Consider the following 23233-nt stretch of genomic DNA (forward strand, 5'->3'; position numbering starts at 1 on the left):
TAGTGCCCCGTGTCTCCCTCTAATACACTCACGCCCTTGTTTGCTACCTCTGGGCCTGTCTGCCTCACTGTTGGGGGCTCCTCTCGGCAGGGTGACACACCAACTTTGTGTCTCTGTTGCCTCCTGCAGTGTCCCTCTGCCTCCCTCTCTCAGATGTTTGCAGAGTGCCCGGTATCCACTGGGCACCAAGCTAACCACTGGGGACGTCCAGGTGTGCAGGCACGCCTTGGCCTCTGGAGGCTGTGGTCTAAGGTCTAGGGGAGGACAGACATTTGTTACATGCACCCATGTTAAGTTAGAAGAGTAACAAGGGCTCTGCAAGTGGGCACACACAGTGCAGGAGGGCTTGTACCAGAGGCCTTTGTCTGGGACATCAGGACCTGTCGGGGAGGTCAGGGACAGCCTCCTTGAGAAAGCAGTGCTGGAGCTAAGGTCTGGCACAAAGCAGAGGAAGTGGGTTCTGAGCTGAGAGAACAGTCTGTGCAAAGGGACTGTGGCAAGAGGAGCAAGATGAGTAGAGGGGCAGAACCAAGTTTTGGGCAGCCCTGTGGGGCTGGGGGCTGGTCCAGGGCTCACACCTGCAGGACATGCCTGGCCCGTGGCAAGAGCTTGTCAGCAGCTCGTCTTTCCCTGACCTTCTCCAGGTTAGACTGTCCTGGCACGTCATTTTTGAAAAAGTTTTTTTTTTTTAAAGGGCTTTACTGAAATATAATTCACATACCACAAAATTTACCCCTTTAAGGTCTTAAGTATATTAAGACGGTGATGTGACCAGCACCACCATCTAATTTCAGAACATTTTCAATCACCCTAAAAAGGCCCATTTAGTCACTCTCCTTTTCCCTCCCTGCCCCACAACCCCTGGCAACCAGGGATCTGCTCTCTGTTTGTACGGATTTGCCTTTTCTGAACATTTCACAGAAATGAAATCATCACAATACGTGGCCTTTCATAACTTCAAACAAATTTAAAAATTTTTTTCTTTTACTTTTTTATTGTGAAGATTTTATTTATTTATTTGAAAGAGAGAGTAAGCACAAGTCGGGGGTGGGAGGGAAGAAGCCTCCCCACTGAGCGGGGAGACCAACGCAGGGCAGGGCTTGATCCCTAGACCCGGAGATCAAGACCTGAGCCGAAGGCAGATGCTTAACAGACTGAGCCAGCCAGGTGCCCCCATTTAGCAAAATCTACTTACTTTTTACAGGGGAAGTTGAAGGTGAAGCATCTTAGCCTTTTGGTGTCTTTGTGCCCCAGCTTTCCAGACCTTCCCAGGCCCCGTCCTCTCCCATCCCCAGCTCCCCTGGACGATTGGGAGAATTCCAAACGGTTCCTCTTCTTTGCTCGAGTTTTATCCTTGAGTTTTCTCACTGCCAGTTCTTTCCTGAAAATTTCAGGAGATGCCCCTGAAGCTCCAGGTCTCTGGGCTCCTCTTCGGAGGGTCCAACCTTGTGGAGCTATGTCCAACCACATGGGCCAGGGGCCAGGTTCGAATCCTGACTTTGGGCACTACTCAGTTAGCTGTGTGACCTTGGGCTGGTTAATTACTGCTCTGCACCTCAGTTTCTTCATCTGCAAAATGGACACCAGAGCACCTGATGAGCTGAGCCGATAATCTTGGTGTTGCTGCCACCAGTAAAGATGGTGGTCTTTACTGGGAAGAGCTTTGGATTTGGAATCACCCGAACAGGGGTCCAGTCCCAGCCATGCCACGTGCTAGCTGGGCAGCTATAGGAAGTCACTGCCTTGCTGAGCCTTCATTTACCGTTCTCTGAACCGGGGCTAATACATGGTGCTTTGTGGTTAGTGGCTAGCTCAGTCGTGAGACTGGACGGAAAAATGGATGACAAACAATAAAGTGCTGTGCCTCGTGAAGTATCACTTCTGCATGCTCTGGTCTCCTGTGGGCCTCACTGCGGTTTGACCCAGATTGACCCTCCTGCTCTTCTCAATGTTGCTCATCTAAGAAAAGAGATGGACACTCTGCTTCATGCTCACGGTGCCCTGTTCCCAGCCTTGTCTGGACCTGCCTTCCGGATGTGGCTGCCTTCCCATGTTGCTCTTCCTGAAAGGCAGTGTAGCCCCGGTGGTGGAGTTTGAGGGTCCCGTGGGGGTCCCACAGACCCGAGTTTCAATCCGACATCCACCATTTAGCGGCCAGGTGACCTCGAGCAAGTTGCTTAACTAAGGCTTCATCTCTTGGAATCTCGGTTTTTCTTCCTGGGAAGTGGGGATAATGTATCTACCTCACAGAATTGGGGGGTTCAAAGTGATGATCTTAGGAGTTCCCTGTGCCCTGCTGGCAAAGCCGACTCAGTAAAGGGGGCTGCCGTTATCCCCGCTGGGACCTGGCCTTGTGGGGGCTGTGAGAGTCTTCGAGGCGTACCCGCTGATAAATGTCAGATGGAGATTTTTGTATTTACTGGGCACCCACCGTGCTCCTTGTGGGGAGCAGTCGGACCACAGGTCCCCAGTCCTCGGGCATCCAGCTGACCCAGGCCACAGAAGTCACTGGTGGTTAGTCTGGCAACTGACGTGTGGCTGTGGTTGGTCTGGATGACCCTCCGCAATGTTGGCAGCAGCAGCCCCGGGGCCACATCCTGGTGGCCTCGAGCTCCCCCTCCTTTGTGGATGTCCCTGGAGCAGTGGCCTCCACACCCCCAAGGCTCCTGCCAGTGCTCTAGACTGCACTCCCCTCATTGCCCCTGAACCTCAAGGTAGAACCTTAAAAAATTGTGCTCAGAGGCCACAGACTGGCAGCCTAGATCTAGCCTTCAAATGTGTCTTGTTTGCCTGCTTTGTTTCTCTTTTTTTAACAATTAAAAACATTGTGATAGAATACACATAACATAAAATTTACCATTGCAGCCATTTTGAAGTGTATAGTTCAGCGGTATTAAGTACATTCACACTGTTGTGTGACCTTCACCACCACCCTTCCCCAGAACTCTTTTCACCTTGCAAACCTAAAACTGTTCCCATTAAATACCAACTACCCACTCCCCCGCCCCTCTCCCCCAGCCCTGCCACCCACCATTCTACTCTCTGACTCTGCGAATTTACCTATTCCCAGTGCTTCATGTAAGTGGAATCATAGTATTTGTCTTTTGTGACTGGGCTTATTTCACTTACCATGATGCTTTCCAAGTTCATGCATGGTGTTGCAAATGGCAGGATTTCCTTTTCTTAAAGATTTTATTTATTTATTTGAGAGAGAGAGTATGTGTGTGAGTACAAGGTAGAGGTGAGGAGCAGAGGGAGAGGGAGAAGCAGACTCCCCTGCTGAGCAGGGAGCCCAACATGGGGCTCGATCCCAGGACCCCGGGATCATGACCTGAGCCCCCCAGGCACCCCAGGATTTCCTTCCTTTTTAAGGCAGAATAATATTCCATTGTACGGATACACCACACTTTGCTTATCCATTCATCAGTGGACACTCGGGTTGCTTCCCCATTTTAGCTATTATGAATAATGCTGCTATGACCATGGGTGTGCAGGTATCACTTCAAGATATTTTAATTCCTTTTGGGTAAATACCCTGAGGTAGAATTGCTGGATCATATGGTAGTTCTAGTTAAAATTGTTTGAGTAATCTACCGTCCTGTTTTCCATAGCGGGTACACCATTTTACATTCCCACCAGCAGTTTCTCCACATTCCCAACAATATTTGTTATTTTCTGAGTTTTTTTTTTTAATTAATAGCCATTGTAGTGGGTGTGAAGTGGTATCTCATTGTGGCTTTGATTAGCATCTCCCTAATGACTAGTGATGTTGAGCATCTTTTCACGTGCTTATTGGCCATGTGTCTGTCTTCCTTGGAGAAATGTCCATTCAAGTCCTTTGCCCATTCTGAATTGTTTGTTTTTGTTTTTGCTTTTGTGGTTGAGTTGTAGGAGTTCTCTCTGTATTCTGAATCTGAACCCCTTATCAGTATATGATTTGCAGATAGTGTCCCCCATTCCGTGGGTTGCCTTTCTAGTCTGTTGCTGGTGTCTTTTGATGCACAGAAGGTTTTATTTTGATGAAGTCCAGCTTATCTATTTGGTCTTTTGTTGTCTGTGCTGTTTGGTGTCCCATCCAAGAGAACACTGCCAAATCCAGTACTGTGAAGGTTGTTTTCCTCTGTGTTTTTCTTCTAAGAGTTGTATAATTTTAGCTTTTACGTTCGGGTCTTTGATCTATTTTGAGTGAATTTTGTCTGTGGTGTAAAGCAAGGGTCCAACTTCATTCTTTTGCATGTGAACGTCCAGTTTCCCAGCACCGTTTGTTGAAAAGACTGCCCTTTCCCCATTGAATGGTCTTGGTCTATTCTGTTCCATTGGTCTCGATGTCTGTCTTTATGCCAATACTTCATTATTTTCATTGCTATAGCTTTGTAGTAACTTTTGAAATTAGGAAGTGTGAGACCTCCAACTTTCTCTTCTTTTGCAAGTATGGTTTGGCTATTTGGGGTCCTTTGAGATTTCATATGAATTTTAGGATGGATTTTTCTATATCTGCAAAAAAATGTCATTGGAATTTTGATGGGGATTGCATTGAGTCTGATGATCACTTTGGGTAGTAGGGACTGACATCTTAACAATATGACAATCCGTGGACATGGAACATCTTTTTTTTTTTTTTTTTAAAGATTTTTATTTATTTATTTGAGAGAGAGCACAAGCAGGGGAAGGGACAGAGGCAGAGGGAGAAGCAGGCTCCCCACTGAGCAGGGAGCCCGACCTGGGGCCCAATCCCAGGACCCTGGGATCATGACCTGAGCCGAAGGCAGACGCTGAGCCACCGAGACACCCTGGGATGTCTTTTCATTTATCAGTGTCTTCTTTAATTGATTCCAGCAACATTTTATAGTTTTCAATATACAGATCTTTTGTCTCCTTGATTAAGTTTATTCCTATTTTATTCTTTCTGATGCTATTGTACATGGAATTATTTCCTAAATTCCCTTTTTGGATTGTTCATTGTTAGTGTGTAGAAGCACAACTGATTTAAAAAAAAAATTTTTTTTTAAAGGTTTTATTTATTCGACAGGGGGAGAGAGAAAGAGAGCACACAAGCAGGGGGAGCAGCAGGTAAAGGGAGAGGGAGAAGCAGGCTCCCTGCTGAGCAAGGAGCCCCGTGTGGGGCTTGGTCCCAGGACCCTGGGATCATGACCTGAGCCAGAGGCAGACGCTTAACAGACTGAGCCACCCAGGTGCCTCCCCAATTTTTTAAAGATTTTATTTATTTCAGAGAGGGAGCGTGGGGAGAGAAGCAGAGGAGAACAGAGAGGGACAAGCAGACTCTGTGCTGAGCACAGAGCCTGACACAGGGCTCGATCTCATGACCCTGAGATCATGACCTGAGCCAAAACCGAGAGTCGGACACTTAACCGACTGAGCCCGCACAGGCATCCTGAAGAACAGCTGTTTTTTACATGTTGATTTCGTATCCTGTGACTCAGCTGAGTTTGTTTATTAGTTCTAACTGGCCTGCTTTTTTAGTAATCAGATTCGTTGTCAGTTTTTATTTTTATTTTTTTTAAGATTTTATTCATTTAGTTGAGAGAGCAAGAGAGAGCACAAGCAGAGAGAAGAGGCAGAGGGAGAAGCAGACTCCTTGCTGAGCAGGGAGCCCGATGCTGGGCTCGATCCCAGGACCCTGGGATCATGACCTGAGCGGAAGGCCGACGCTTAACCAACTGAGCCACCCAGGCGCCCTAGCTGTGAATTTTTAAACTTGAGTTAAGTTCACATAAAAATCTGGACCTCCTATTTTGTCAGAAAATACTGGAAGATGTGGCATCTCTGGGCTGCCATTCCCATGTGGCATCCACTGCCTGGAGGCTCGGAGCAGCTCCTGCCCTTGGCAGAAGCGAGCGTCCTTCCTCTGACTCTCCTGTGGTGCCCCGGCCTCCGGCACCCCTCCTGCCCCAGGCCCTGCCTGACAGCCTCACTCAGAGACTCTGCTCGGCCTGGCCCCTAAATGCAAAAGAATGCATTTAACATTCTTTCTACATGCGTTTACTGAGCACCTGCTGTGTACCAGGCACTGTCCTAGGCACCCTCACGAGAGACAAATACTGCCTTCAGGGGCCTTCATACTAACAATAGAACTCATTAAGTGCTTTACCTGTATTATCTCATTTAATCTCACTTAATCCTCCAGACATCCTCCCAGGGGTAGCCTTGTTACCCTATCCCAATGAGGAAAGCAAGAGGCACAGCCATGTGGAGACTTCTCCAAGGTTATCCAGGGGTTAGGCTGATGTCTGTATTAGAAAACTGGAACTGGAGGGTGTTATGCTGAGCAAAATAAGTCAATCAGAGAAAGACATGTATCATATGACCTCACTGATATGAGAAATTCTTAATGTCAGGAAACAAACCGAGGGTTGCTGGAGTGGTGGGGGGTGGGAGGGGCGGGCTGGCTGGGTGATAGACATTGGGGAGGGTATGTGCTATGGTGAGCGCTGTGAATTGTGCAAGACTGATGAATCACAGATCTGTACCTCTGAAACAAATAATACATTATATGTTAAAAAAAAAAAAGAGATAGCAGGAGGGGAAGAATGAAGGGGGGGAAATCGGAGGGGGAGACGAACCATGAGAGACGATGGACTCTGAGAAACAAACTGAGGGTTCTAGAGCGGAGGGGGTAGGGGGATGGGTTAGCCTGGTGACGGGTATTAAAGAGGGCACGTTCTGCATGGAGCACTGGGTGTTATGCACAAACAATGAATCATGGAACACTACATCAAAAACTAATGATGTACTGTATGGTGATTCACATAACGTAATAAAAAATAAACATAGATAGATGATAGATAGATGGCAAATATTTGGAAACTTTGGGAGATTTATAAATTATAAATACAAAATAAAATATTTTACTTTTCTAAAAAAGAAAAGAAAGAAAGAAAAAGAAAGCTGGGCAGTCTGGCCCGAGAACCCATGTGCTCAACTGCCCCTCAGTGGCAGAAGGACTCGAAGGTGCAAACTTGGCAGTGGGCAGGGCAGGGTGGATGGGGCCAGATCGGCACAGTCAGTGTTCATGTGGCCACGAGTCAGGTGTCCTTTGAGGGTGCATGTGTGGGGACAGGATGGGGTGCTTCCCAAGGCTGCCCCTCTGGCCTCTGTTTCCTTGGGGTGTTCTGGGTCCCAGGACCTCTTGCCTTTTCAGCTCAGCCATGCCTTGGTCTTGCCATTGGGAGAGCTGTCTTTTCCGCAGAAGACAGTCAGTGCCCATGAGCCGGGCCTGGTGGGAGGTGGGGAGGTCGCCAGCAGGTTGTCTCTGCTGATGGGCCAGCAGGTTGTCTCTGCTGATGGGCGCGGACAGCTGAGAACACAGACCTGGGCGGGGCGGCCCCACCCTCTTCGGAGCCTGCTTCTGCTGAGAGATGTGAATGCGGCTTTGGGCCAGACAGGCCCCGGCCCCCCGCTCCCTGCTCCCACTGAGGCCCTCTGCCCCAGGCCCGTGACCCAGTTTCTCTGGCTGCCGGGGAGCCTGGGCCGGGGCAGGGATGTTGCACAAACGCAGCCTGGCCCCTTCCTCAGCCCTGGGGTTGACACCGGCAGGCCGCCGGGAGCCTGCTTCTCCTTTGGCCTGGCTCTCCGCCCTCGGGAGTGTGCGCGCTGCTCCTCTTCTGTTACTTCACGTGTTTATTGAGTATCTACTGTGTGCCGGTCGCCTGTTGGGGCCGGGGTGTCTGAGGGGTAATAGAGAAGGTCCCTCCCCGCCTCGCCTCCAGATGTAAGCACGCCACTGACTCAGAGCTGGGGAGGGTGTGTGAAGGGATGCTTACAGGGGCCCTCTCCCCTGGGAGGCCTTGCTCTCCGGTCCAGTTCACCCCCAGCACCCCACTTGCTGCCCTCACCGCTCCTGAAGCAGAGCCCTCTGGGTGGAGGGCAGCCGTCCTGCGCCCGAGCAGCACACATTCTCATTCCCCAGCCCCGAATGGAGCTGGCCTGCCGGGCCACCCTGTGGTGTTGGTGGCCTGTGTCCCCCCCCACTGTCCAAGACAAGCCAGGAGATGACTGACACCTCTGACGAAGAGCCTTTTACAGCCTCTTGCTCGACCGCCCACCCACGCCCCCAGCCTTTTGGGGCACCCCTCAGAGGTTCCAGGCAGAGCCCGGGAGCACCCAGAGTCCTGATTGTGATGCAAGAAGGGAGCCGGAGCCTGGGCTGCAGGTGGGCATCCTGACCCCCCGAGGGAGCACTGGAAAACCCCGCTTTCGTGCATCCGGGCCTGCGGGCCAGTGGCATTAGGGACAAGCGAGGTCAGAGCACACCCAGGCTGAGGAAGCAGCCTGTCTGGGGCACCTGCTCAGTGCAAGTGGGTCTTCCCAGGGTGATTTCCGAGGGAAGGAAGCAGGGGGGCGGGGGCACCCCAACCTTTCAAAGGGAGGTAGACCCACCTATTTCAGGATGGCGGAGTGTGAGAGGAATGCATATTATTTGAGACTTAAAAATTGCCTGAAAGCACAAGGAATTTGTCGGGCATAATTCTACAGTCCAGAGACCCCCGCTTTGTGGTGTTGCATTCACAATTTTGTTTTGGGATTTTTGACTTAGTATGTTGAGGAGTCTTCCTCCAGGTCACTTAAAACTTGTGACAGACACAGCCGGAACCATAGCAGTCTGCGTGAGCACTTGCCGCGACTTACTTAACCATTCCCCTAACGCTCGGTATCGAGGTTACTCCCAGCTTCACGGCTAAGGAATAACCCGCTGCCTTCTGCGAGCTGTCCCTCGCTCACTGGGCTCAGAGGCAGGAGGAATGGAGCGCTGCTCACGCCAGGCTCTCAACGGAAGGGGACGCTGGAGTGGCGCAGGCCTGGTCTGTCGCTCCGTTTCCTCCCCCCACCGGCTGGCTCAGAGGAGCAGAGACCACCCTCTCCCACCCCAGGAGACCGAGCGTGCCCCACAGACCTCGGATGACATCCCAGCCATGTAAAATGGGGAGCTGCGACACACCCCAGCATCCCAACATCTGGCCTCTGCTGAAAGGTCAGAAGTTTGGAGATGTGCGCCTGGGTGTGCCCGGCCATGGCTGCCTCCTCCGGGGGGACCTGCGCTGCCCCTCACCTGCCTTACCTGGCTGGCCCGGCCCCTGCAGGCAGCAGACTTGGTCAGCTGTCGCTTGGTAATAAGAACCCAGGGCTTCGTGGCCTGCTTGGGTAAAACCCACCTCCTAGCCCCCCACAGAGGGAGTCTGACTCTCACTGGGCCTTCTCAAGGTGAGGTGCAGTCAGGTACGGGCATCACAAGATGTTCCGCGAGAAGACCCCCAAACATGCACGGAGGAACACGGGTGGTGCCAAAGTCTTCGGCCGATTTTTGGGTTACTTCCCGAGAGGTTCCCTGAGGGGAGCTGTTGCAGAATCAGGGTCTGGGGCCAGCAGGGAGGGCGGCCAGCTGGAGGACAGCTCTGGGGCAGGGCCACTGTCCTGGGATGTGTGTTCTCAGAGTTGGCATCGTGGTGGCTTCCCCTGCTCCGGGGTCCGGCTGAGCCAGGCCACCCCTGCGTCCTGATGGGGTGCACACCCCTTTCTCTGCTGGCCCTAGCTCTCCAGCAAGGCAGACTGGGAGCTGGGGGTGGGGGTGGGGGGACACAGGTCTGAGATGCGCCCTGGTCACTGGTAGACCTGTCTCCACAGGCTGACTTGCCAAGAACCCCTTGAATGGAAGAATCTAGGGTCTAGGCAAAGACCAATCTAGGTTTTGCAGCGTCAACTTTATACAATTCTTTTAAGGAAAAGAATATAAAATTACAAATATGTAAGTAGACACAGGCCACGGCAAGGGCCGGTGCAAGACAGGGGTCCTGAGGGTCGGCCTCCCGAGTCTGGCGTGGGTTCAGAGTGGTGCAGGGGTCTCCTCTGCTGTGCTTGCTCCCCACTTTCCCGAGAGCCCAGGCTACCTGGGTCTTGCGGCGGGTGAGGGTGCTGAAGGCTGTTGGCACGGGGCGGGTGTCTCTCACCTGGAGTCCCAGGTGCCCTGAAGCTTGAACACAGGGAGGGCCGGGGCTGAGAGATCAGGCTTGGGTGCGGCTGGAGGTGAGGGACGAGGCTCACCGTGACCGTGGCTTTGTGCCGGCAGGTGGAAAACCTGAAGGAGAAGCTCATTAGCCAGGCCCAGGAAGTGAGCCGCCTTCGATCAGAGCTGGTGAGGCTCGACACTGACGTCCTAAGGTGGGGCCAGTTGGGGGGGGTGCTGACCCGGCCTTGTGCAGACTGACCCTGCCAGATGGGGTGTGGGACCCATCTCTCCAGAGCCCTCATGTCCAGCCCAAGTGGGCGCCGCATATACGCCCAGCAGACTGCCATTCAGCCGGGGAGATGCTCCCCAAATACTTGTCACCACTCACTAGGCCCTCAGAGGCCATGTGACCCCCAAAGGGAGGGAGGTTAATTCTCGTCTGCTGATGTAAAATAGGAGTGTGAACTCTGTGTATAAATACGACCTTCGTGTTACTTTCACACTCAGGAAACTAGAATGAGAGGGGCGGGTGAAGGCCGTCCCTCCGGCGCCCCTTCTCCCCTCTGTCTTTGCCTTCTGTCCGCCTTGAGCTCCTGCTCTCTTCCCTCCGTCGCCCGCCTTTCTTTTTCCTTCTCTCCTCTCTCTCCACCTCTCCTCCTCTCGCCCCTGCCCCTTGTCGCCGCTCCGCCTCCCTGCTCTTTGCTTCCCCGGTCTGCCCTGGCCACATGCGCCCCCGGGGCCCTGGCTCTCTGCAGGGGGGCACGGACTTGGAGAAGCACCGCGACCTGCTGGTGGTGGAGAATGAGCGGCTGAGGCAGGAGATGCGGCGCTTCGAGGCCGAGGTGCACGAGCTGCGCGCCAAGGCGGCGGCCCCCTGCGCGGGCTGTGAGCACAGCCAGGTGAGTGTGCCGGCCCGGCCCCAGCTGCTCCCGGAGGGCTGGGTCCCGAACGGTGGCCCCGGTTCCTCGCAGTGACCCCTGCCTGCTCGTCTGTCTGTCCTTCCCTCTGTCTGCGGCACCCTTGTCCCGCCCCCCCCACCGCCTGCCTGCAGGAGAGCGCCCAGCTCCGGGACAAGCTGTCGCAACTACAACTGGAGGTGGCCGAGAACAAGGGCATGCTGTCCGAGCTGAACCTGGAGGTGCAGCAGAAGACCGACCGGCTGGCCGAGGTCGAGCTGCGGCTCAAGGACTGCCTGGCCGAGAAGGCGCAGGAGGAGGAGCGGCTGAGCCGGCGCCTGCGGGACAGCCACGAGACCATTGCCAGCCTGCGGGCCCAGTCGCCGCCCATCAAGGTGAGCCTCCGGCAGTGGCCAGGAGCAGGGCTCTTGCCCTCTTGGCCCTGGCGCCCAGGGCGGGGCCGCGCCAAGCAGGGGGCTTGTCTTGGTGAATGAGTAAGGGCGAGTGGTTGGAGGAATCGTCCCAGGTCTGGGCTCAGTCTTGCCCCTCCTCCCCCTTCTTGCTGTCTGGGGCCAGACACATAGTAGGCGGCCATCCGGCGCCCGAGGCTTGAGGTGCCCACGCCTGCCGGCCATGGGTGTGGGGCATCGCGAGATTCTGCCCTTGTCTTGGCCCTTCTTGTCCATTCTGTGCCCCGGCTGGGGCCGCAGCCAGGCTCTTGGTGGGCTTACTGAAATGACAGGATTCCCAGAGGCCCTGCAGCGCCCTGGAAAGCCAGGACCTTGAAGCTCCTCCAGTTTTTTTCTGGGCGCTCTGGGTGGGATGTCCCTGAGGGTCCCCTGCCGCGGCCAGCTGCACCCTCGCACCTCCACGCGCCTGCCCCCCCCCCCACAGTACGTCATCAGGACCGTGGAGGTGGAGTCGTCCAAGGCCAAGCAGGCCCTCAGCGAGTCCCAGGCCCGGAACCAGCACCTGCAGGAGCAGGTGGCCATGCAGAGGCAGGTGCTGAAGGAGATGGAGCAGCAGCTGCAGAGCTCACACCAGCTGACGGCGCAGCTCCGGGCGCAGGTGCACAGGCCGCCGGGGGTCGAGGCGCGGGGAGGGGGGGGCGGCGGCACCGGAGTGGGAGGGTGCCGGGGGGCCCCACAGAGGTGGCGTCGGCACGGGGCAGCGGGTCAGCACGCAGGGGGCCCACGGACCTGGGTTCCAGGCCCTTCTCTCCCTGCTGCCTGTGTGACCAGGGCAGGCTTTGTCTGCGTCTCTGTTTCCTCATCTGTAAACCGGTGTGCTCGCAGAACGCACCTCCCGCGTGTGCCCAGGGACATAATCCCGAGTCTCCTCACACAGGGCCCAGCACACGCGTTCTCGGAAAGGGGCCCTGGTCACTATTATAACAAGTGTTCTCCCCTGCTCTCCTGGGGCCTGTGGCTTGTGCACCAGTTGTGTGCCAGGACACCAGGCGGGTGCTGGGGCTGATGAAGGAAGGAGCTGCATGGAGCTCACAGACCTTGCCGGGAGCGAGATGGCCATCTGCCCCCTCCCGTGTGTGTGTGTGTGCCGACGTGTGGGGGGCACCGTTCGCTCACATGCGTGTGTGGGGTAAGGCGCGGGCCTTCTTTCTGGCACCCACCCCCCTGCCTCCCGAGCCCCACTCTGAGGCTCTGGCCTGGGCCATCAGATCGCCATGTACGAGTCAGAGCTGGAGCGGGCGCACGGGCAGATGCTGGAGGAGATGCAGTCCCTGGAGGAAGACAAGAACCGGGCCATCGAGGAGGCCTTTGCCAGAGCCCAGGTAGAGATGAAGGCTGTGCACGAGAACCTGGCAGGTGAGCCGGCCGGCTGGGCCCTGCCCTCTCCCCCTGCTGCAGCCCCTCACCCTGTCCACCTTACACCTCTAATGTCCCCCAAGGGGTCCGGACCAACCTGCTGACGCTGCAGCCAGCGCTGCGGACCCTCACCAACGACTACAATGGGCTCAAGCGGCAGGTGCGCGGCTTCCCCCTGCTCCTGCAGGAGGCCCTCAAGAGTGTCAAGGCCGAGGTGAGTGCAGCGCGTGGCTGAGCGGACAGGGAAGGCTCAGAGAGGCCCTGGAGCCCAGGGCTCCATTCCAAACTGCAGCAAAGCCTCCAGGCAACAGCTCTCCTCCCCCCACTCACACAGACTGAAAAACAGACTGGTCGGGGCAGGTATTTCAGTATTTCTTTTATGACTATTTTCTATTTTATTTTTTTAGAGTTGGGGGGAGGAGGGGCAGAGGGACAATCTTAAGCAGGCTCCATGCCCAGAGCAGAGCCCAACACGGGGCTCGATCTCACAACCCTGAGATCATGACCTGAGCCGAAATCAAGAGTCAGGCGCTTAACCGACTGAGGCACCCAGGCGCCCTTACTATGACTTTTTAAACCAAGCATGCAACATATATCCTTGTATTTTAAACGTGCTGCATATATTCTTACATCAGTTTTAATTTTCTTAAGTCGTACTTGTACAGCATGAGAATAGCCAGCCTCTCTGAAGTGCCTCCTACATGCTAAGCCTTTTATAGCTGTCAGCTCCTTGAATCGGTACCACGGCCCTGCAGGGTAGAGAGACTGATGTATTTCAGGAATAGAAAATCGTTCTTTTTCTGTAGAAAAATTATGTCAACAACACATGGACATAGTAGAAAGTTCAAGCTGTGCACAAGGGCATCAGATGAAAAGGAAGGGGACCCTCTCTGCCGCCCTGGCCCGCGCTCCCCAGAGGCGGTGTCTGTCAGGGCCCCCCGCCCCGGGCGTTCTGAGCTCCTGAAGCCTGTGGATGTATTTGGGGTGCAGAGACACACTTCCCTTCTACCCAACAGAGGGGAGCATCTGCATTTGTGGTCTGCATTTTGCTGCTTTCCTCTATGAAGTATGACTTGGAGATCGTTACCGCCCAGGTGCTGCCGATCCACAGACCAGATGGTGTTATTCCCATTTTACAGATGAGAAAAATGAGATGTGATGACGGAACTAGTTGCCTTGGGTCCCCCAGCTGCTCAGGGGTAGAGCTGGAATTTGGTTCCGGCTGAATCATATTATAGTCAGGTGCTAGTCCTGGGGAGTGAGGGCAGAGTCTGGCTGTTTGCTTTGTTAGGGCAACCTTGAGCCACTGGCTTAGTCTCTCTGAGGCTCAGTTTATTCCTTTGTGAAATGGGCCTGGCGGCCGTACCTCCCCACAGGGGCTGTTTGAAGGAGCTGACATGTGACAGCACACATCAAGCACTCAGCCCAGGGGAGGGGGGGGGGGGGGGGGGGTGCAGGCAGCATGCTAACCCCAGTTGGCGGAGCCAGCCCCCGACAGCGCTGTGCACCCCCCTGCCAGATCGGCCAGGCCATTGAGGAGGTCAACAGCAACAACCAGGAGCTCCTGCGCAAGTACCGCCGGGAGCTGCAGCTGCGTAAGAAGTGCCACAATGAGCTCGTGCGGCTGAAAGGTAATGGCCGCGGGGAGGCTGGGGGCGCCCCGGCACAGAGTCCCGACCTGGCTCTGAGCTGATGCTGCCCTCCCCCCCCCCCAGCCTAGGGCCACGCCTTGGAGCCTGCACCCTGTCGCTAAGGGGCTACTGTAGCTCCCACTCTCTGTAGATCGGGAAACCCGGGCCCACAGAAGTCAGGGAGCTGGCTCCAATGCGCACGGCTACCAGGTGGTCCACCCTGGATCTGAACTTGGATCGGTCCAACTCTGAAGCCCTCACCCCAGTGCCCGTGGCAGGCCACCCCCAGGCCCCGGCGGGGGCAGGGAAGCCCTGGGTGGTGGTGGGGGGGCTGGATGGCCACTTGTTCTGACCGAGGGCCTGGTGGGGCTTGTGCCTGTTCACGGCACAAAGGGCTAGGGGGGGCGCTGCTCGTGCCGGTGCTGTTCCAGACATTGAGACATGGCCATGGGCCCACAGGTGCTGTTGCTGCCCTCACAATGCTCACTGCAGCTGGGGGAACAGACAGCGATCTGTAATCACCCGGAGAACCCCGACACTGCCCCTGTTACTGGGGCAGGGGAGGGGCTCTAAGAGCCCCTCGGTGTCTGACAGTGGGGGTTGTTGCAGGGCTTCCTAGAGGAAGTGAAGCCGCAGCTGGGGCCTGGATAGTGAGGTTGCAGTGTACAGGTGAAGGGGAAGGTAGGGGCATGCTGGCTGTCGTGGGGAGTTTGTTCTTCATTCTTGGAGCACTGAGATCCTGTGGAAGGGCTTGAAGCGAGGGGATGGCACAGTCTGCGCCCCCAGGCCCCCCAGAGCTACCTTGTTGCCCGCCCCCATTCCATGTGCTGCTCGTCCACCTGCTGTCTGGTTCTCTTTGCGAACTGATTCCCAAGCCCTGTCTGGGCGTCCGCGAAGCCCTTCTGGCATGACAGAACAAGTCTCTTGGCTTACTGGGACCCACGCCCCTCACCGTATAGAGGAAACTGAAGTCCAGAGATACAGTGTCCATTTGGTATCCCACCTGGACTGGGTGCAGTGCCTGAGCCCCACAATTGACCTTTCCTCCCTTCCCCAACGGGAAGCTCCCACTCTCAGCCAGTTTGCTCAGGAAGAAAGTGTACTGATACATGAATTCATGATAGTGTGAGTGACTGATAACAGCGTTGTGGGCGGCCTTGCTCAGAAGGCTAGGGCTTCCTGAGTCACCAGGCTGCCCAGGACACCAAAGGATGCCAGTGGGGAGGCAGTCTGATCTTGACCCAGCCTGTACGTACCTTTCTATCCTCCCCACACAATCCAGGGAACATCCGGGTGATTGCTCGTGTCCGGCCAGTCACCAAAGAGGACGGGGAAGGACCTGATGCGACCAATGCTGTGACCTTCGATGCCGACGACGACTCCGTCATCCACCTGCTGCACAAAGGAAAGCCTGTATCCTTTGAGCTGGACAAGGTCTTCTCCCCGCGGGCCTCACAGCAGGACGTGAGTGTGGCCCTGTGGGGATATGGACAGAGCCGTGGAAGGGGGGGGTACACATAGAGGTGATGGGGGCATGGACAGAAAGAAATGTAAGAGTGCGAGAGACAGGATGGAGAAGCTTGGGGTGCTGGGATGCCTCGCTTCTTCCACTGGAGGAGAGGAGAGTGGGAAGCTAAGACAGGCTGCGAAGCCTCTGCAGGGCAGAGAGTCAAGAACAGCCTATGGCACCTACACCGTTCCTCCCACCCTTACAGCCCCACCCACTATTGGGGCCCCTCCCACCCACGTGCCCATGCCCACCCACAGGGCCCCTCCCACCCGCGGAGCCCCTCCTACACTCAGCCCCTCCCACCCACCTGACCTGGGGAGCGTTGCTTCTCCAGCCGGGAGCACAGGGCTCAGTCCCACGGGTCTTCCTAGGATTCCCCCGCTGCCCTGCGGAGCCCTCAGCCCGTCAGAGCCACGTGGTCTCAGCCGCGTTCTTCTCTCCTCTCTGCCAGGGCTGATCGGCCAGGCCTGTCCCCTCCTGTCCCTGTGCTTGGCTTCACCTTGGCCCCGTCCTCTGTCTGCTGGCGGGCAGACAGGCTGCAGGAGGCGCCAGACCCATGCTGGCCTCCGCCTTCATTTTGCCGAGCTCTCCCTTAGCATGGGAGAAGCTAGAGGTGGGGTCCCTGAGCTCCAGGGCCGGGCAGCCCTTCCTCAGGCGCTGGTGGGCAGGGCATACTGCCCTGTCATCCCTTCAGTCTTGGCACCGATTGCCCACCGAGGTCTGTTGTAAGTGACCCATTAGTCACAAATTCTTCCACGGGGAGCGGCTTTTGCCAGTAACGATACGCGCTGTATTAACTGCTGAAGGAGAGAACTCGGGGGAGGTGGCAGGACCTAGAGCTGGTGGGGGGCCCACGGGGGGGCTTGCTATCTCCACCCCACGTCCGCTCCACAGGTGTTCCAGGAGGTGCAAGCCCTGATCACCTCCTGCATCGACGGCTTCAACGTCTGTATCTTCGCCTACGGCCAGACGGGTGCCGGCAAGACGTACACGATGGAGGTGGGTACCTGCCACAGGGGGCAGGGGTGCCACCGGCGAGGACCGCCCCCTTGCTGCCCTCATGCCTTCGGGGTTCCGGCGGTACGGGAGCAGAGCTGGGAGCCGTCTGTGTTAGCCCCGAGGCACCAGGCCTGAAGAGGGGCACCTCGCCCAGGAGGGCCCGAGACGGTCCCAGTGGGCATGGGGCGGGGCACGTGCGCTGCCCGCAAACTCTGGCGTCACAGGGATCTCCGCCTGAGGTCCGAGTCGAGGCCAGACCACCTGTATGTTTCTCAGGACGGGCTTTCATTTTGCCTCCACACATTAATTGGGCTCCTGCTGTATAGCTGCCCTGTGCTGGGCCCTGGGGCGTTAGGATGAATGAGGGCAGTCTGCTCCCAGGGCCAGGGCCGGGCCTCATCTCCCGGTCTGTGGCCGCTCCGTGCAGAGTGGCGGGAGAGAGAGCATTGAGAGGAGGGAGCATCTCAACTGTAGATAAAAATGGAAGGTGGTGTCCGGGGCTGTCTCTGGTTTGTTAGCATTTCCGCAGCTCTTGAGGGGGTGCTGTGGGGCTCTCTGCGAGGGAGTGAGGACAGGTGTCCCAGTGTCTGGACAGGGCACCTGTCGGGGAGGCTGCCGTGGTGGCTCTTTCTTCCCAGTCTGGACCCTGCTTTTGCCCTAGTTCTGGGATTGATGAGACTGGTTAGCAGGGGGCAGGCCAAGCAAGGTGGTGGGGGGGAGGAGGGAGGGGTGGACTCCTAACTCTCTTGGGATGACCCCCAGGAGCATCCCTCCTCCAACAATACCTACTGAGGCCCACGTACACGGGGCGCTGTTTGGGGGCTGGGCACCGCTGTGACCACAGAGTGTCTGCCCTCCCACGGAGCCAGCCTGCCAGTGGGGAGACAGCAGTGCCCACGACAAATCAGGCTGTGTTCTGTCAGGTGCCAGGGAGGAAACTTAAAGCCGAGTATGAGGAATCAGCTGTGAGGGAGGGATCAGGCCTTTGGAGAGGAGATGAAGCCACCTGCCCGAGGAAGTGACATTGGAGCCAGCCATGGGGGCGTGTGGGGAAGGGCATTCCAGGCATGGGGATCAGCAGGGCTGAGGCCACAAGGCCGGAGGCAAGGAGGCCGAGCCACAGAAGTGGAAGGGGGTGAGGGGTGATACGTAAGGTGAGGTGACAGCTCAGGTGAGTACTCCAGGTTTCTTTCTAGAAGGGCTGGCCAGCCCATCTGGCCCCAGCGCACTTGCGGCCCTGCCTTTGCCTCCCACCACCCACGGAGCCTAGCTCATGGCCTCCCTGACACGAGCCACCCTCTGGGTGGTGGCAGGGAGATCGTAGGTTCCCAGTGCCCCCTCCCAGGGGGCCCCCCAGGAGCAAGTATGCAGCTGGCGCTCAGCAGCCCTAGTGTTGCAGGCCCGCACCAGCACATAACCCAGGCCTCTGCTCTGAGCCTCAGGCTAGTTCTGGTAGGGCAGTGCCATGGAAAGTGGGGGAAACTGAGGCCCAAGGGGGTGACGTTGCTTGCAGCTAGGACAGGATGTTTGGGGGGCAGACCAGGAGGCAGGTGGAAGCCTTGGGTGGGGTGGCTGGCCTGAGTGGTCACCAGAGGGGGAGGGGGCCACAGACCCCACACAAGCATCTGCACGGCCCACCCCTTGCGGACTGGGAGAGGCCTGGCTCACTGGGGCCTTGCTTCTGCCCCCAGGGGACCCCTGAGAACCCCGGCATCAACCAGCGGGCCCTGCAGCTGCTCTTCTCCGAGGTGCAGGAGAAGGCGTCGGACTGGGAGTACACCATTACGGTCAGCGCGGCCGAGATCTACAACGAGGTCCTCAGGTGGGAGGCCCGGCACGGGGCACAGGCCTCCCGGGCACCTCTGTGGCCCTCAGGGCCGTGTGGAGCCATGCGGGATGAAGTCGGGGCCCCATGTCCTGCTTCAGCCCAGCAGTGGGGTGATCCCAGGCCCCTGCCCCACCCCGGCGGGCAGCGGGGAGGAGGGCTCGCTCTGAGTCCACCTGGGACACCCAGATTAGACCCAGGTGCTCCTTTTCCCTCCAAGTCTACCCACTCTCCCTGCAGGCTACACCAGGTGCTGAGAAACGAGAGTGGGGACTTGGGGGGCCCTGCCCACAAGAGCTCAGTGCCCCGTGGGGGCAGGAGTAGCGCCAGCACGGGACCTTTGGGGATCACTGTCTGCCCCTCAGGGGACTGAGTGCAGGGGAAGAGCTAGAGGAGAGAGAGGCTTAGCCCAGTGGTTAGGGAAGGCTTCCTGAAGGTGTGATGGGGTGGGAGAACATTCTAGGTTGGGGGGGCGGGGTGCAGTGCAAGCAGAGGCAGGAGTGGGAGGAGGGAGTGACCGTCTACCCTGTCCCTGCAGGGACCTGCTGGGGCAGGAGCCCCAGGAGAAGCTGGAGATCCGGCTGTGCCCAGACGGCAGTGGGCAGCTGTACGTGCCAGGGCTGACCGAGTTCCAGGTGCAGAGCGTGGACGACATCAACAAGGTGCAAGGCTCGGGGGGGTGCCCGGGGCCAGGGGAGGAGAGCGCTGGGGAGACCCCGCCCACAAGCTGAGCTGGAGCAGGCCGCGTGGGTTTCTGGTGCAGCCTCTGCCAGGTCCCCAGGCCTGGGGGCCACCCCCTCCCAGGGGTCCTCGGGGATGGGGTGATTCCAGAGCCCCCCCGCTCCCCACCAGGTGTTCGAGTTTGGCCACACTAACCGCACGACGGAGTTCACCAACCTGAACGAGCACAGCTCCCGCTCGCACGCCCTGCTCATCGTGACGGTGCACGGAGTGGACTGCAGCACGGGCCTGCGCACCACGGGTGAGTGAGGCCGAGGCCACCGGCTGCAGCACCCCCTGGCACCCGCCCCCACCCGGAGGGGTGGCCTTAACCGGCCTGGCGCCCTCCCCGCAGGGAAGCTGAACCTGGTGGACCTGGCGGGCTCGGAGCGCGTGGGCAAGTCGGGGGCCGAGGGCAGCCGCCTGCGGGAGGCACAGCATATCAACAGGTCACTGTCAGCCCTGGGGGATGTCATTGCTGCCCTGCGTTCCCGCCAGGGCCACGTGCCCTTCCGCAACTCCAAGCTCACCTACCTGCTGCAGGACTCACTTAGCGGGGACAGCAAGACGCTCATGGTGGTGCAGGTGAGGCCCTCCGCCGGGCCAGGCGGGCTGGCCGGCACCACAACCGGGGACCCCCTTCACCTGTGGCTCACATACCCCGGGCGGTGCGGGGAAGGGACCTTGATCTTCAGCAGCTCCAAAGTCCATGTACATGCTGCCCCTTCCAGTTCTGAGGGGGAGGCCCGCTGGCCTGGGTGGGGAGTGAGCTCTCGTGTCCCCTAGGTGTCCCCCGTGGAGAAGAACACCAGCGAGACGCTGTACTCCCTGAAGTTTGCTGAGAGGGTGCGCTCTGTGGAGCTGGGCCCTGGGTCCCGCAGGGCAGAGCTCGGGTCCTGGTCCAGCCAGGAGCATCTGGAGGTATGGTGACCACCACAGCTGCATCTTGGGCTGGCATGTCCAGGTCATGGGCAGGAGGGAGGGTCTGGGGTGGGGAACGGCCAAAGGGAAGATGCCAGAGGGGGAGGAGCCAGAACTTGAACCCAGGAGCCTCTGTTTAACAATTTTTTTTTATTTGAGAGAGCACGAGCACAGGGCTGGGAAGAGGGAGAAGCATGCTTCCCGCTGAGCAGGGAGCCCGATGCGGGGCTCGATCCCGGGACCCTGGGATCATGACCTGAGCCAAAGGCAGACGCTTAACCGACTGAGCCACCCGGGCGTCCCAGGCGTCCCAGCCAGGAGCCTCTTTAGTCTCAATACTTCTTGGCCTCAGAAATACCCATGGCTGTCCTCAGCTGGCTGGGGGGGGGGGGGGGGGATCGGCGGGGCTGCAGGCTGGCACACGGGTGCTCAGGAGTAACTCATTCCCTTCTTTACGTACATTATCTCAGGTTAATTCTTGCAGTAACTGAGGCGGGGCTATCCTCATCATGCCCATTTTGCAGATGAGCAGTTTCAGGAGGCTGGAGAGGGGAACGGGGGTGGGGGGAGCACGGTGGAGGTGGGGAGCCAGGGCAGCATGGCCCCCGCCCACCTGCTTGCCCCTGCCCACAGTGGGAGCCAGCTTGCCAGACCCCACAGCCCTCAGCACGAGCACACTCAGCCCCCGGCTCTGGGACCACCAGCCGCCCAGGCTCAATGCGGAGGAAGCTGCAGCCCTTGGGTGAGCCTTTGGGGAGTGGGCCAGTGTGTGTGTGTGGGGGGGTGGTGGGTGAGCCTCCCCAACGGGTGGATAGCCACCGGACTGCCCTTGCCTGAATGAACTTTTTGTTTTCCTTTTCAAGTTTATAAAAACTCATGCAGAACCTGTTTTACAACCTTCTCTGGCCCTGGGAAGTAGTTAGGGCAGGCAGCGCTAGGCCCATTTTACAGATGGGAAAACCAAAGGCTCCTTGGAGAGGGAGTAATGTGAGGAGGAACCCAGCCCTTGGGGCCCAGAATGCAATTCTCTGAGGCTGGGCTCAAGCCACACATCTCCCAAAGCAGGCCAGGCACCCCTGCCCTTGGGCCTTGGTTCCTGGGGAGGGTGGGGGGTAGGGCCCACCCATGTCCCAGGTGAGGAGTGAGCCCAGCCCCAGGACTGGAATCCAGAGCCGCAGCCCCCTGTGTGGTCCCACTCACAGAGGGGCCTGGCCAGGGCTGGATCCAAGGAGGCAGGGGCCTTAGGGTCCCGGGGAGTCCTGGCCCCAGGCAAGCCCACCAGTGAGACACCTGTTGCTTTGATTTCAGCCTGACGGCTGGGGCTGCAGAGTCTCCAGGTGAGTGTGGGGCCAGCCCCCCCGCCCCCCGCCCGCCTGGCCCCCTTGGGTTGCAGGGCTGTGCCGGGGAGAGGGCTGCTCAGGGCGGGGCCTGTCCTGCTGTCTGCGTGCTTCTGCCTGGCTCCCTCCCGTCCGCATATGCCGAGGCTCACGAAGGCTCTCTCCCCCTCCTGCAGGGAAGTCTAGGCCGGTGCCTGTGTGACGGACGTGGCCCCCCTGCCAGCCCGGGGACGGGGGCCTGAGGCCTTGCTGGCCTGCTCCTGTAACACCAGGAGCCCAAGAGCTGCAGGCCGGAGTGGAGGCAGCCCTTCTGCCTCGTATCTGCTCAGAGATGAGAAAACCTGGTCAGAAGGAAATGGTGTCTCTTGGCAGTGGCTGTGGGTGCAAAAGGCATGGGCTGGAAGGGCAGGGATGGCCCACTCTGCCTGGCAGGCCAGGCCTCTCCCAGCCTGCCCGGCCCTGTCTGTAACGGGTGGGCTGAGGAGCTCCCCCGGGAGGCACAGGGACCATGGGATCTGGGCAGTTGGTGGACATCCTGGGGCAGCCCTGGCCCCACTCCCCTCCAAGGCAGGCCCCCGTGATCGATTTGTATATAGTGTTCCTAGGTGTACATAGGAGCGTGGCCTTCCCTGCCGAGGGCTGGGCTGTATTTATGGCTGGAGGGAGGCCAGTGGGCGGGGATTCTGCTGCTCCCCTCATCGGCCTGGCACCAGGCTCTCTCCTTGCTCACTGGCCTCTTGACGTTTTCCCCCTTCTGAAATCCTATTTAAGAACTTTTGGAAGCTTAGCCATTTTTACTTGTTAAAATAAAAAACCTTTTTACACAAGTACAGTCTGCAAGAGTTGGTCTCCTGAGCCCCTGGTCAGACCACAGGGACGAGCCCTAACCCCCGGCCCCCCTTATCAGACTGACCTACCCAGCAACACGCTATCCTATAGCTGGGAAACTGGCTTGAGAACCACAGCCTGCAGGGCTGGCCTGGCCTGGCTCCCCTGCCTGCCCTAGGCCTTGGCCTTGCCCCATAGTGAACTGGCTGTAGGTGAGCATCCCCCCCCCCGCAGTGCTACAAGACCCCCAAGCACAAAGCTCAGTGACACCTCCCCGCCGCTGGCCCCCCGCCCCGCCATGGGGGTTGTGCTGGCCTGCACCTGGTCTCAGCCTTGGCGGGGGGGGAGGGGGGGAATGTGCACAGGGGCTCAGTGGGGCCCTCCAACTGTGGCAAATCTACCAGCTGCTGCCACAGGAACAGAAGGGATCCACACTGGGCGATCCTGCAGGGAGGGAAAGCTGGTCGGAGCTCTCACTGGAAGAGAGGGCCGCTGCCCCTGTCCCTGGAGGCCTCCAGGAGGGCAGCAGGGAGGGTGGTGGGCTCTGGCGGCCAAGCCTGCGAGGCTGGGGTCCTGGCACCACGAAGTATACAGCTGTCGGCTGGCCCTGGAGGCGTCCACCGGACAGCTGGGAGTGTGGCTGAGACAGAGGGGATGGGCTGGTGGGGCCCGCCCCTCACCTGTCTCCCTTAGCCGTGAAAGGGGGAGTTGCCGCCGCCGCCTCCCCCAGCAGTGCCCTGAGCTTGCCTCTGCCTGCAGGCTTGGCACTCCGCTGCCCC

The 23233-nt window shown here is 58.1% G+C and overlaps 1 protein-coding gene across 6 annotated transcripts in view; it reads left to right on the plus strand.

Annotated features, from left to right (window-relative positions):
* KIFC3 (kinesin family member C3) overlaps nucleotides 1-22446 on the plus strand; it is a 38213-nt gene extending 15767 nt beyond the window's left edge. For 5 of the 6 annotated variants that reach the window (XM_073880229.1, XM_073880232.1, XM_073880230.1 and 2 more), the window contains 16 exons: nucleotides 10082-10147; nucleotides 10717-10860; nucleotides 11013-11252; nucleotides 11752-11925; nucleotides 12536-12683; nucleotides 12767-12897; nucleotides 14203-14314; nucleotides 15597-15778; nucleotides 16719-16823; nucleotides 18515-18645; nucleotides 19187-19310; nucleotides 19501-19630; nucleotides 19724-19953; nucleotides 20155-20289; nucleotides 20923-21031; nucleotides 21803-22446. In XM_073880229.1, coding sequence (XP_073736330.1) covers nucleotides 10082-10147; nucleotides 10717-10860; nucleotides 11013-11252; nucleotides 11752-11925; nucleotides 12536-12683; nucleotides 12767-12897; nucleotides 14203-14314; nucleotides 15597-15778; nucleotides 16719-16823; nucleotides 18515-18645; nucleotides 19187-19310; nucleotides 19501-19630; nucleotides 19724-19953; nucleotides 20155-20289; nucleotides 20923-21031; nucleotides 21803-21828 — 2187 coding nt within the window. In that variant the 3' untranslated portion in view covers nucleotides 21829-22446. Of the gene's footprint in view, nucleotides 1-10081; nucleotides 10148-10716; nucleotides 10861-11012; nucleotides 11253-11751; nucleotides 11926-12535; nucleotides 12684-12766; nucleotides 12898-14202; nucleotides 14315-15596; nucleotides 15779-16718; nucleotides 16824-18514; nucleotides 18646-19186; nucleotides 19311-19500; nucleotides 19631-19723; nucleotides 19954-20154; nucleotides 20290-20922; nucleotides 21032-21597; nucleotides 21627-21802 lie in introns of all 6 variants that reach the window. The other variant, XM_025889155.2, reaches the window with a different exon arrangement.
* The last annotated feature ends 787 nt before the right edge of the window (nucleotides 22447-23233 follow it).

The sequence above is a fragment of the Callorhinus ursinus genome, unplaced genomic scaffold (assembly GCF_003265705.2).
Source record: "Callorhinus ursinus isolate GAN/ISIS: 27379988/994484 unplaced genomic scaffold, GSC_fseal_2.0 scaffold37, whole genome shotgun sequence".
Taxonomy (NCBI): Eukaryota; Metazoa; Chordata; class Mammalia; order Carnivora; family Otariidae; genus Callorhinus; species Callorhinus ursinus.